Below are 11940 nucleotides of genomic sequence, written 5' to 3'. Positions count from 1 at the left end.
GAAAAATTTTTCATACGCAGATGTGACCAGATAGCTGACTACTCATTTTTGCACTATTAATGACTTAGACAGACTTTTTGTGAGGTCTTATATCGACAGTAATATACCATACGATAACAGCTCAGAAAATGTGAATTACTGATGGTCATAATCCATCCAGACAGTAGAGCCAGCTCCCAATCGCGGAACATGTACACAACTTCAGAATAAGGCCAGACAGTCTACTCTAACCAGACATGTATTCTTAGAATTTCCCCCCAGAAGTGGTCTAATAACAGGGATCAAATGTTAAGGCATAAATGCTTATGGTGAAATGTTCATTAGTGGAAAAAGTCTCATATAATACCCATAAAAAGGGATATGCTGCTGTTTTTCCTCGTCTATATTTCCTCTTTTGTTTTGTATATTAGCGTTAAATTGAACAGAGGGTAGCCTGTAATTAGAGTCCATTTCTTGGAGAAATTAGCCGCATTGGTGCATCATGGGTAGTTCAGGCATCAGATTCATTTTTCTAGATTTCTAATCTTTTCGACAGATATACAAGATTCTGATGGAAAAGTTTTGTTCGTCACTTCAACATTTAGGGTTTAATTAAAAGGAACTTGGAAATGTTGAAAAATGTCTAGATTTTTGAACAAACAGATTTTTTTTGTTCAAACCCAGCATGTCTGACATTTAACGTCTGAATAGAACTCGGAAGTGCGTATTATATTGTCATCATTTTTATAAATTCATGTTAAAATGTAGATATCATAGCATAAATATAGTCAATCTTGAAAGAACTTGATTTGGTTGGCAAATATACCAAAAACGATAACATGCTCTATCTGTAGCTGAAATTCAAGTCTAAACTCACTCCTGTGACTGATATCTGAGAGAAAGAACACTATTGTTCAAAACAGTAACAAGAACACAGTTATAGCGACTAATTGCTATCTAGTAACTTAGTATAACGGTTTAACCCTAAATTGTGTTGACCATAAAGGAGAGAGCTTGGGCAACCAGAGAGTTTACTGTATTTGACCCTTGGGCCCAAAACAGCAGGGCCCGGAGGCATTAAAACTTTATACACGGATAGTTTCCGGGTCTTTCCCATTATAGCCCCCGACCCCCCCCCCCCCCCCCCCCAATCATGCTAATTATACCATAATGGGGGCTATAATTTCATGGGGTGTCTATAATGGGAAAGACCCCAGTTTCCGTTCCCCCAGTTGTATGTTACGCGCCTGCGGTTAATAATGTCAAATCAAATCGCTAGGTATTATTACACCTCGTGAGTGAGCTTGGGGTGCAAATAAAAAGCGCCCACAAAGTTGGAGGTCACAAACAGGAAAGATTCTTTAAAAGGGAATTTCAATGGATACCTGAGACGACAAAATGACAAATAACTTCTCAAAAATGTGGTACTGAACAATGAAGAGCACAATGAAACTGAAAAACACCCCTCCCCTAAATAGGCTACAGACTTTCACTTTCTCTTACTTAGTGGTTATTGACCAGTTGATTACAGAGTAAACAATGTGACCACGCATACACACGCACACGCGCAAAATTATCATACTACAAATATATCAAGTTACTCAAATTAGCACGTGAAAAAACACTACAATAACCTCACACGCGTACGAGTAAATAAAAACAAGCTACGCATATCAACGAGCGCAGCTTTCGCTTTAATCTAAGTAGTTTTCATTTTACGTGCTTATCAAAGCAAATAAAAAGCTGCAAAAACTTGTGATGTGAGACTTTTTACCACTATGAGAAGTTAATTTATTGTGCGCACAAATGCCATAACCGCTCACTTATAACTACATGGTTAAGTAAATTTATGATAGATACTGCATATGTGCTGCGCGGTCATAACTAACAATAACTAGTAATATCTAGAACAAACAAACAGAACATTGTGACGACCACACAGGTACATGTCAGTGTTAAGTCACGTTTTACTCAATCTAGTTTAACTATCTAGGGGACCTCGATTATAATAAGAAGTTATGAACATGTTATGGCCGAGTTATAAAAAGAAGTTTTTTTCATGTACAAACAAGTCAATTTATAACTACGTGATCACGCTCTGGTACCACTGGAACCGAATACATGCATCACTTTAAGTGTGGCGCCTAATTATTGCAGCACTTTTTCAAAAAAAAATGTATTTATCACGAAATCTAATGGCAGCGTGGAAGTTGTACAGAGATTAGACTCATTTTTAATCGTTTTTATTAAAAAAACTTTGAGCATTGTTTTTTTGTTCACACCAATTGTGATTCTAAATCACCATTTTCACTCCAGAATAACAAACAATCTTACAAAATTACAAATCAAATTAGAAACACAAAAAATAAGTTGAAATTATCAGGGTTGTTGTTTGCACGGTTAATTTAAAGTTCGCAGGATTATTGTAAAGACTGAAATTGCAGCAAATATAATTAATGTAGGGATACTAGAAAGACCAGATATTTCTATTTCGACAAAGCCTCAACTCCAGTATCCACGAAATTTGTCCAAAAAGCAGGCAGGCCATTTATATTATACAACTTATTTCAGAGGTAATTTTAATATTCATATATTTTATTCGAGGGTTGTAGTTTCATAGTCTTCACAGAAATGCCACGAAAGTATCGATTGACCACCGAATGCGCCGCAACTCTATTATTGGTTATTTCGATGATTACACGGTAAAATCCTCTGCACGTAAACTCTCAAGTAAGACAATCAAAAACATAAACAGACTAACATCGGACGAATTGCTCCCGAACGCCTTGCGATGCACAAAATGTAGAAGGGGGCATATGCAAGGGAGACTTTTAAGGTGCACAAGCTTGTGACTTCAGTGGGGTTCCAACTAGTGCCCTCTCAGATGCGAGTCGGTGACATTTAACACTACACGCGTTATGTACGTTCAACGCTCACCATTGATCTATTTCAGCAATTCACTTCATTTCAGAATGCGCACCAAAGTCAACAGTGAAAAAGTCACTCATGAAGTGAAATCGATGACTGTTTTAGAAAATGTCCAAGCAAAAAGTTGACATAAAAAGACACAAGTTTACAATGACTGCTTCAAATTTCGTTCGGGAGCAATCAACGACTGCTCGGAGCCTCTTTTTAACAACAAGATCACTTAAACACCACACTAGACAAAAACATCTTGAGGTTCTGATCGGTACAGTCTCAAACTCAATTAGAAGAAACCTAAAAACAAAGGCAACGTTGTGTACTCTATAACATAAAATAAAAAATGTCAAACATTTAAGGCTTCACTTGACAGGAAACTGGAGTGACGAGAGAAAGTGAACATTTTGCATTGAATTGCCAGTATAGCGCAAACAAATAAATAATAATTAAAGTAATTTTTCAGATTAACAAATATCAAAATCTGAGAAGGTTTCGGTACCAAGTCATTTTCATTTAGGAGCATTATCGCTTAACTGTAAAAAATCCTCGAAAGTGGCTTTGCTATTAACAAACCCGATTAACAATTATAAAATCTTATTTCAAACAAAAACCATATCTGCATTCAGTAGGAAAACACGAGCACGCATTTTTTTGACGTACACTTTAATCTCAAGTACTGATAAATTTCAAACAAGCCTAAATGTCTAGTCAACTCCAAAAAATAAATAATTAACAGAAACTTTTAAGTCACAGCCAAGATAGATTTCAGTCCATTTATCTCATTGGAGAACCGTTCGTATCAATAAAAGAAATTCTGCATATTAACTTTCTATTGCAGCTTCGCCATCAAGATTTCCGATACTTCTCAGATAATCTGATATTTTTTATATCCTCAATCTTTTTCCTCAATTGGTAGAAAGTTTTCTTCTCAGCAAAAATTCCAGTAAACCCTGTTGCAAACTCCAGTTTCGTTAATTTTTCATATTGCAGTAGTTGCTCCTGATCTCCTGAAAACGTTTGCATGACTCAAAATGTTTCAGTCTTTGTTCTATTTCTGAGTATTCCTGGAATAGTGTACTCAAAATATCAATGATCACTGCTATGGGGTTCACAATTCTACTATTTACGCTTTATTACCAGAAAAATCAAATTACCAATAATTAATTTACTAGAAAAGAAGCATTTCTGTTGAATTAGAGATTTTTTTTCATTTAAGTTATGTAAGAATTCTCTCACTATACTGCAAACATTTTCAGCGCACCCGAAAAAATTTGAAAAAAGTTCTATTATTTCTAATGGGTCGACTTGGGCAATTTCGTATGCTAACTCAGGTATACGCGTAAAATTATTATTTTTTTTTGGGGGGGGGGGGTTGGGTTGTTGTATCATTGTATCCATCAGACTTTACTGGTTGACGTGAAAATTTATCAATAATAACTAATATTTTATCAAATTGTGGGATTAATCTTGTCCGAAACAGTGCGTGTCTAACGACTGCTTGCTCAGTGGACTGCTCGCAAAATCTTTTTTTTTTATTTTGTGTACGAGAGAAAACATTCTTATATAAATAGTATCGAAAAAATAGCACATTTAATGATAAGCAGTTTTAATTGATATAAAAAATGGGCGATCAAAATCTAGACTGAGGATAAAAAAGACGTTCAGTTATTTTTTCTTTACTAGTGGCAGGAAAAATGAGAAAACTTAGTTTCAAGAACAGCATCCACAATCTAACTTGCACTTCTAAATGCAAACATTATACGAAGTAACAACTGAATTCTGCTACAAATTTCCGACTCCTTTGCACAAATTGAAACTCACAATGATGAGTTTAAATTTACTCAATTAGTTTGTACTGCCTTTAACTCTCGATTATAGTTTTGAAAGAGTGAATGAAATATTCAATCAAACGTAGCTGGGATATCGTATGTGAAGGGAATCAATTCAAAGTTATCCCCAACTAAGTCCAAATTAGGCATGATGTATTCCTTGGCACCTCTCTGGTGATCGAACTGTCGAACAAACCCGTCTCCGAAAAACTTGTCATCTAGGCAAAGTTGGCAATAGAGGAACAATCGTGTCTCAGCTATGCTGGCAGGCAAGTGGCGCTCGGGGAATCTGTTCCGGAGTCTGGCTTCGCTCATGAATAGATTGGAGTCGTTGAGACAGGTGTTGAATCGGAATCCGAGGTCTTTTTCAAACTCAGTGAGAGGCGTCTGGCGAACTAGTAACAAACACAGTTTAAGACCAAATACAAATTTCTCTTTATTTGGCGAAACTTCTTCTTTTGATTGCTTTTCAAGTCTTGGCAAAGATTACCGAAGCCTTTAATGATGATATCATATGAGAAATTTCAAACTAAGATGAAAATGTGAAGATTTTTAGGCTCCAAGCAATAAATCACGAAGTTTGAAATTCAATTCATTATGTCGCGATTAGCTGAATAAGGACGGAAGCGTTTATAAAAGTGACCTCTGAATGCGTGGGTGTATACTGCCATGTACACAGAGGGGTGGTAGTGTTGCACGTAGTCTATGATTCCCTCCCAGTGAGCCGGCTGCACCACAACGTCTCTCGGGGTCTGGATTAAGAGGAGCCACGCTTGATCTCCCTTCTGCTTGTGCGCTGATAATTCCTGATTTTTTGCGACACTTCACCCGTTTTCATTTATAAGGAAAAACTATTTTTTGTCGAAACTCATTTCAAGCGAATAACGTTTTTTTTTGTTTCATAGTTAACTATTATTATATCATCCTGCGGGCTGAGAAACATTACTTAAAACACTCTCTAAGACGTCGGATTTTCCATTTCAATGGTTTATTTTTCTCAGAATGGGAACATTTTTTTTTCTCAACATTTTTTTTAACTCTTATGGATAGAAAACGAGTGAAATATGAGAGGAGTGCCTTAGGGGTCAATCCCGCTCTCATCAACCACCGCCAGAGAGGTCGTTCCAAAATATCCACTGAACTCTCGTGTCCCAGAGTGAAAGCAACAGCCTTCTTCGCATCATTCAGCTTCACTGGTTTCACCGCCTAAAACTATCACTTGTTTAGCCTCTCAATTTCCAGCATAAAAAGACTGACTTTAAACAAAAAACGAGGTCAGGGTTCCATGAAGCAAAAGACGGCCAAATAATGGAACCGGGATTCTTATCAAAGCTCATAAGCATGTGTTGGTACTACGAGCAGATTTTTAAAAGTAAATCCCCCGACAATTAAATCGAGAACTAAGTGTATGGATTACCCGTAGATCCAGAGGAACCAGAAGAGCTGAAGCGTGGCACGAGATCATAATTTGTAATCGACCACTTAGTAAAACAAAAACGCTGTTTATTAATTAACCATTTTTAGGTGATCACATTTTTGTCAGTTGCTAATGTATCAATAAAATCACAACCGATTAAAAAGAGGAAAAGAAGTAACCTTTGAGCTGGTGAAATAAACTTTGCAGTAAACTGGGCTGGTCGCTTTCGGCAGAGAAGTGAGTCTAACTAGCCGATTGGTGTCTATGCCGAACACTTTCTCTCTAATGTAGTCCGCAAAGTCCCTTATTTCGGGCATCTCCAAATCACTGCTAAAAAGACCAACCACATCTAGAGCCCCATTTCTCAAATAATGAACGACAGCCATTCAGCATAGTCTTAACATATAATGGATCTATTATGTCCCCTACCATGACAATTTATGTGGTGTTATATAGCAGGATACTGCGTAAAACATTGCACCTGCCCCCCCGGGGGGGGGGCGTAACAGTTATATGCCCACTAAGCAAGAGGTGGGGGTGGGGCAGAATACATCCAATATACTATTTCCGTTTGTGCCCCCCCCCCCCCCAGCTTTGTGGGTACATATTATTTGCGCCCCCCAGACACGCGTGCCATATTTTTACAAAATGAATTGTTATGTAATGGCACGAGCTCTGTAACTGCAGGGCGCATAACGTACTGGGGGGGGGGGGAGCACAAACGGAAAAGATCCCTTTTCAGAATAATTTTGAAATTGTTAAAAATCGCAGTTTCCCGTTGTTTCCTATTATAGTACCCCCGCCTCGGAAATTAACTGAACATCGTAATGATGTACGTTCCAGTCACTTTAGGCCGGGGTCATTAATATTTTAAAAAACTCCTCTTTTGTAGCTTCAAATTATAAGAAAGGTACCTACCTGTTCATGACTGTTCACACGAAGCTAAAGTTTTTTAAAGAAGAAAATGTTATAGAATTGAAAGATAGATCAGACAATTTTAAGAGAGCTTGCTTTAAGCCACTCTTACCAAACAACGATAAATTATGGCCCAGTCAATAAGTCCACAAAAATTATAAAGAAAGCGACCAAATATCAATCAATAAAACCGTTTAGGAATAAACTATACAGTTCCTTTTGCTTCCAAACTGATCAATTATTCAAAATCGGCCAAAATTGATGAATAATTGAAGATTATTCTACGATACTGCTTCACAGAAATAAACACACTGGCACAAAATAACGTTTTGTTTGAATTACAAAATTGCACGAGCCTCGAAAGTTTTTACTTAATAATAATTCCCGTAATGTGAAAAATGTTCGAATTAGCCGTGAGTAACAACATGCTAGAGTATTATCGATAATTTGACAGGAGAACTCTTGAGATAATTGCATTTGTCATTACAAGTTACAAGATTTTGTATAACTCGATCAAAATTATGTGTCATCGAGTTGGTTAAAATCTATACTCTGAGCCATTTAATTTTTTGTTCACCTGTTTGTTCTAAAAGTCTGTCAAATGCTCTAATGGTATACAAATTTGAGAAAGCAGCTTTACTCTGTAGGTAGCATACTCCAATAGAGAATAGTATGATTAAAATGGCAGCCTTCCAAAAATAATTATAATCCCTTCAAAAGTCTTTTGTTTTCTATAAAAGATTCTGAAATACAACAAATGTGAATTTTATTATTGTTTGAAGCGATTACCTTATAAGCTGCAAGAATTGTGCACTGATTTTTAGCTGATTATTTTCAGTCGCATAAAATTCAACTATACCATTTTTAATGTTCTGACCAACTACAGAACAATAAATTCGAAAACATTTTTCTACGAGGCCAAATAAAAACAATCGGACGCATTTTCGGTTGTTCAGGGCAAAATATGGATCTACGCGGGAGGGGAATTTCCCGAAATGATTTGTCGCAGAATCAGCCCTCAATAAATAGTCTGATTTTGCCAAAAATCACGAAAAATCTCATAAATTTAGTTCCTAATCCCTATTGTGTAAATTTCATCCTACTTTACAAGGGTCATGACAATTTTCACAATGTATAACTTGGAAAATACGCGAAACGAATGTCACATGATAATGAGGAGAACTATGAAAGCATTATTATAGAAGATCAAATTTGCCTTTCAGACAAGACGACTTTTGCGTTGGTGGTAGCACTTCCCACCTTCTTAGTGGGGCTGACGTTGGGCATGGGAATTCTGTTCCTGTACGCGTACTGTAAGGCCAACAGGTCCGGAGTGAGTGACCAGGGACATGACCAGAACATGTATGACCCAGAATACGCCAAGGATGTAAGTTCTACTTTCCATAGCTCAAGAGTCAAAATTTTAGCATTAATATGAAATTAAATAACGATTTACGGACAAAAAAAAAGAGTTAACCGAGTCCCGACCAAAACTAGCTAATTTCAAAGCAAGTGCATAAAACAAAAATCAAAAAAGTAGTGCCAAGATGCTATTCAATTTGGAAGAAAATTCAAAGGGACGTTCAAATATTACAGTACATTTGTTTTGGGTTGATCTAGTTTGGTCTACTCAAGAGCAATAGTTTCAATTGGTATTTCTCGTTTCAGTCGAATCTCTACGAAGACCCTCCAACTCCTCAAAGTGTGATGATGCCCCCTCCCCCCAAACACCACAACACCCTACCCATCAAAACATCAATGGGCCCACAGTACTTCTCAAGCAACACTAACCCGCGCGGCTTCGACAAAGACTACGACCTCATCCATGGCCTCAACAAGGACATGATTACAGGAGGATCCCCCATTTCATTGCCCAATGGTCATGTTGGAATGCCAGAGTCTGGACTGGGTATGATGCATTTTCACCCCAGTAACGGGTACATGGCCGCTGGTCCAACAATGCACCCAATGGCAAATGGGAACCTGAAAGGGATGCCGAACCCCCCACCCGTTCCCAGACGTCCGAGGAACATGTCTTCGCACTCGACTTCGAGCGAGGGTATAGATCCGAGTATGATGATGGATCCAGCACATTCCAGTCGCACTCCGTTAGTGACGCCTAGAAGATGATGATGATACTTTGACCTGTTCTAACGACTAGATTGTCCACTGACTGTTTGTTGTTGCCTGCCGGTGTTGATTGTTTGCTTGTTCACGCATCACGCTTGAATGATGATAATTGATCACTCACTTTTAAATGTGTTCCCAAAACTGACCTCACACTATTTCCACGATTCTCTGCACCATCTTTACCCGGTTGCTTTGAATTTTAACAGAAACTACTTACTTTCAAACTGCTATCACTTTCCTTTCCAAAACTGTTTCCACGATTGCATTTGTGATTTACAGGGCTCTATATTCCCCATAAATTGCGGGTCTGTAGCTTCTCTTCCGTCTAAAAACGTGCTCATGTCAATAAACCCCATGCTTCTATACAAAATATTTACTACTTACAGCATTATTCAAAGCTTATTTATTTATTTCTGTTTTCTTACCTGCTTGGTTATCATTTATCTTTCGCTTGGTTATAAGTCTTTCTCTTTTCTTGTTATTAATAGCAGTTTCGATGCTCAATTTGTCTTCATAAAAATCAGATGTTTTTGGTCGCATTTATGGAGACACACAAAAACACCTGCTAATTATTTGTAGCTTATTAGATTACGATGCAGAAAAACGGATAGAAAAGGTAGATTTTGTAACATTTCCCCATACTTAAAAATGTTTAAGGGTACCGATAAGACAATGCTTGAAATGTGCAGATAATGAAAATATCTTGTTATAAAGAACTCAAAATTTTATTTTGGTCGAGCATGTACCTTTTGCATGGTAGCTTTTCAAAGTAGCGATAATAAAGTCCATCTGCTTCAGAATGTTGATGTTGATTAAGTATTTACTCTAGTTTCCTCTCCTCAGTGTCATGAAAACTTAATCTATCAGTTATTACTCAATATTACTAGTGACTTACTATGATTTCACGCAAACCAAAAGTTTGCCGCCAATAACAATTCGAAGAGGTTGCAATACAACCACCGCAATTGTTTATGTTGAAGTAAAAAGTACTACTAGGGGCATACTTCACCGAGGACGGGAAATATCTACAGCACGTTGAGAGTTATTTTATTGTCATATTTGACTCCCATTTCAGACATGACGAGAATCGGCTGATCTACCAAGTACCCCGTGGCAACAACCGTTTCTCGTCTCACGAGTACGACTACGGAGACACCAACTTCGCCACCATTCCCGAGAACGAAGAGGCAACACCCATGTTGCCCCAACCCACTCCGTACCACGACTCCGAACAACACAACAGCCTCCGACGAGGCCAGACTCTACCTCGTAATGGGAACGGTCTAACCGGAGGGTTATTGCCAGATCAACACATTGACGACACTTCAGAGATCCAGCATAACTCTTTACCGCGACAGGTACCAAGTCAAGCTAATAAATACGTTACTTCTGATTCTGCAAATTACTACCTTCTACCTTTACCCTCTTCAAGTTCTACTCCTAACAATTCTCTTCAACGCTCTAACACTTTCAGTGGTCTTGCAAATAACCCGAATGATGGTGTCCGGATGTTATCACCCGTTAAGGAGTGCTCCCCAACGGGTGAATTCCCGCCACCGCCCGACGACCTTTTAGATTCACCCGATCACATTTACAGTGACACTCCCTATTCTGAACAGTACGAAATGCGAGATATTAACGCAATGCGGAATCCCGAAATTTCAGATTCGAAATCGCCGTCCAAAGAAAGTTGGATCTTTCACATACCAATTATCGGCTCGAAGAAATCGAAGGCTGAAAATTAAAAGGCCGCATCATTTATGAAATAAATACAATTCTCAAATTACTTCGATTATGTCTATTCTCGTAGCATTAACATAGCTGAAAACTTCGTACGCTCTTTCGTATCTCAATTGTACTGAACTGATCTCAAACTTCCTTTCCACATAAAACTTCTTCTCTATTTGTAGCCTTTCTTCAAAGACTTTATTTTTCTACCCAAGCTTAACCCCAAATGCAATTTATTTTCGACACTCGAAGCTAACCCTCGCTATTGGTGCACCAAATAAACTCGACTGTTTTATCCAGAAACCCAACAATGCAATAGATTAGAATCATTTTAGCAAGTAGAGCGTCGTAGCAGTATGAACACGCAAAGCAACCCTAGCCCCAAATCCCCCAAGAACCTTCCACCAGACCCAATTTACCCAAACTACTACCCGAACACACCCCCAGTAGTGTTAGCCCAGAATTGCAGTAACTACCGACCACTGTCGCTACAGAGCCCGAGTCAAGTCCAGCCGCAGTACGTTAGCAGCCCAATCATAAAACCAAACAATCCATTTACCTTTCCCACGAACACAATGCCCACGCGGAAGGTGTGACTGTAAACAAGTAATGAGAATTAATGGATGATCAATTAGAGTAACCAAGCAGCAAGCATACTTTTGCTACCTTTCAAACTTTGTATACAAACAACTCATTCTCAAATTCATTTTTAATATTCCTTTCTCTCAACTGGGACAGCTGTAAAATTCCGTTTGCATAGTTTAAATTTTGTATTTTCTTACAAATGTTCTAAATACATTTTTTTCTCCATCCAATCAATAATCACTTTTCAATCCCAGGGGTGCTATAACCATCAAACTCAGATATATTGACATTGATAGTTCTTTAAAAAACATTGCTTTAAAAGATTTAACAAGGTAATATATTGTTGACAACAGCTTAAATTTATCTTGACCAACATCTACGTCTAATCCAAATTTTGGATACTTTTTGATTTCCAATTGATTGCAACTACTGTCT

The 11940-nt window shown here is 37.9% G+C and overlaps 2 protein-coding genes across 7 annotated transcripts in view; one reads left to right on the top strand and one right to left on the bottom strand.

Moving 5' to 3' along the window:
- The window catches only part of LOC142349572 (uncharacterized), a 29762-nt gene extending 18027 nt beyond the window's left edge, over positions 1-11735 (top strand). For 4 of the 5 annotated variants that reach the window (XM_075401221.1, XM_075401223.1, XM_075401222.1 and 1 more), the window contains exons 4-6: positions 8286-8449; positions 8731-9170; positions 10268-11399. In XM_075401221.1, coding sequence (XP_075257336.1) covers positions 8286-8449; positions 8731-9170; positions 10268-10937 — 1274 coding nt within the window. In that variant the 3' untranslated portion in view covers positions 10938-11399. Of the gene's footprint in view, positions 1-8285; positions 8450-8730; positions 9171-10267 lie in introns of all 5 variants that reach the window. The other variant, XM_075401224.1, reaches the window with a different exon arrangement.
- Positions 4562-7690, bottom strand: LOC142349573 (uncharacterized). 2 transcript variants are annotated; one of them, XM_075401225.1, is made up of 5 exons: positions 7066-7690; positions 6327-6477; positions 5808-5936; positions 5374-5536; positions 4562-5125 (listed from the first exon to the last, which is right to left on the bottom strand). In XM_075401225.1, the coding sequence occupies exons 1-5, from the start codon at positions 7071-7073 to the stop codon at positions 4803-4805; spliced, it is 774 nt and encodes a 257-aa protein (XP_075257340.1). In that variant the 5' UTR covers positions 7074-7690; the 3' UTR covers positions 4562-4802. The 2 variants fall into 2 exon arrangements, with proteins under 2 accessions (XP_075257340.1, XP_075257341.1); XM_075401226.1 differs by having other exon boundaries at positions 7175-7689.
- Positions 11736-11940: the final 205 nt, after the last annotated feature.

The sequence above is a fragment of the Convolutriloba macropyga genome, chromosome 11 (genome assembly GCF_964194025.1).
Source record: "Convolutriloba macropyga chromosome 11, txConMacr16.3, whole genome shotgun sequence".
NCBI lineage: Eukaryota > Metazoa > Xenacoelomorpha > Acoela > Convolutidae > Convolutriloba > Convolutriloba macropyga.
This window is presented reverse-complemented; position numbering and strand designations above follow the sequence as displayed.

What these genes read in the sequence shown, in the direction of transcription:
- LOC142349573 (XM_075401225.1), bottom strand. An exon ending in GAGCGGGATTGACCCCTAAG is followed by an intron (nt 5,537 to 5,807) that starts GCACTCCTCTCA and finishes GCAAAAAATCAG; the next exon opens with GAATTATCAGCGCACAAGCA. An exon ending in ATACACCCACGCATTCAGAG is followed by an intron (nt 5,126 to 5,373) that starts GTCACTTTTATA and finishes GTTTGTTACTAG; the next exon opens with TTCGCCAGACGCCTCTCACT.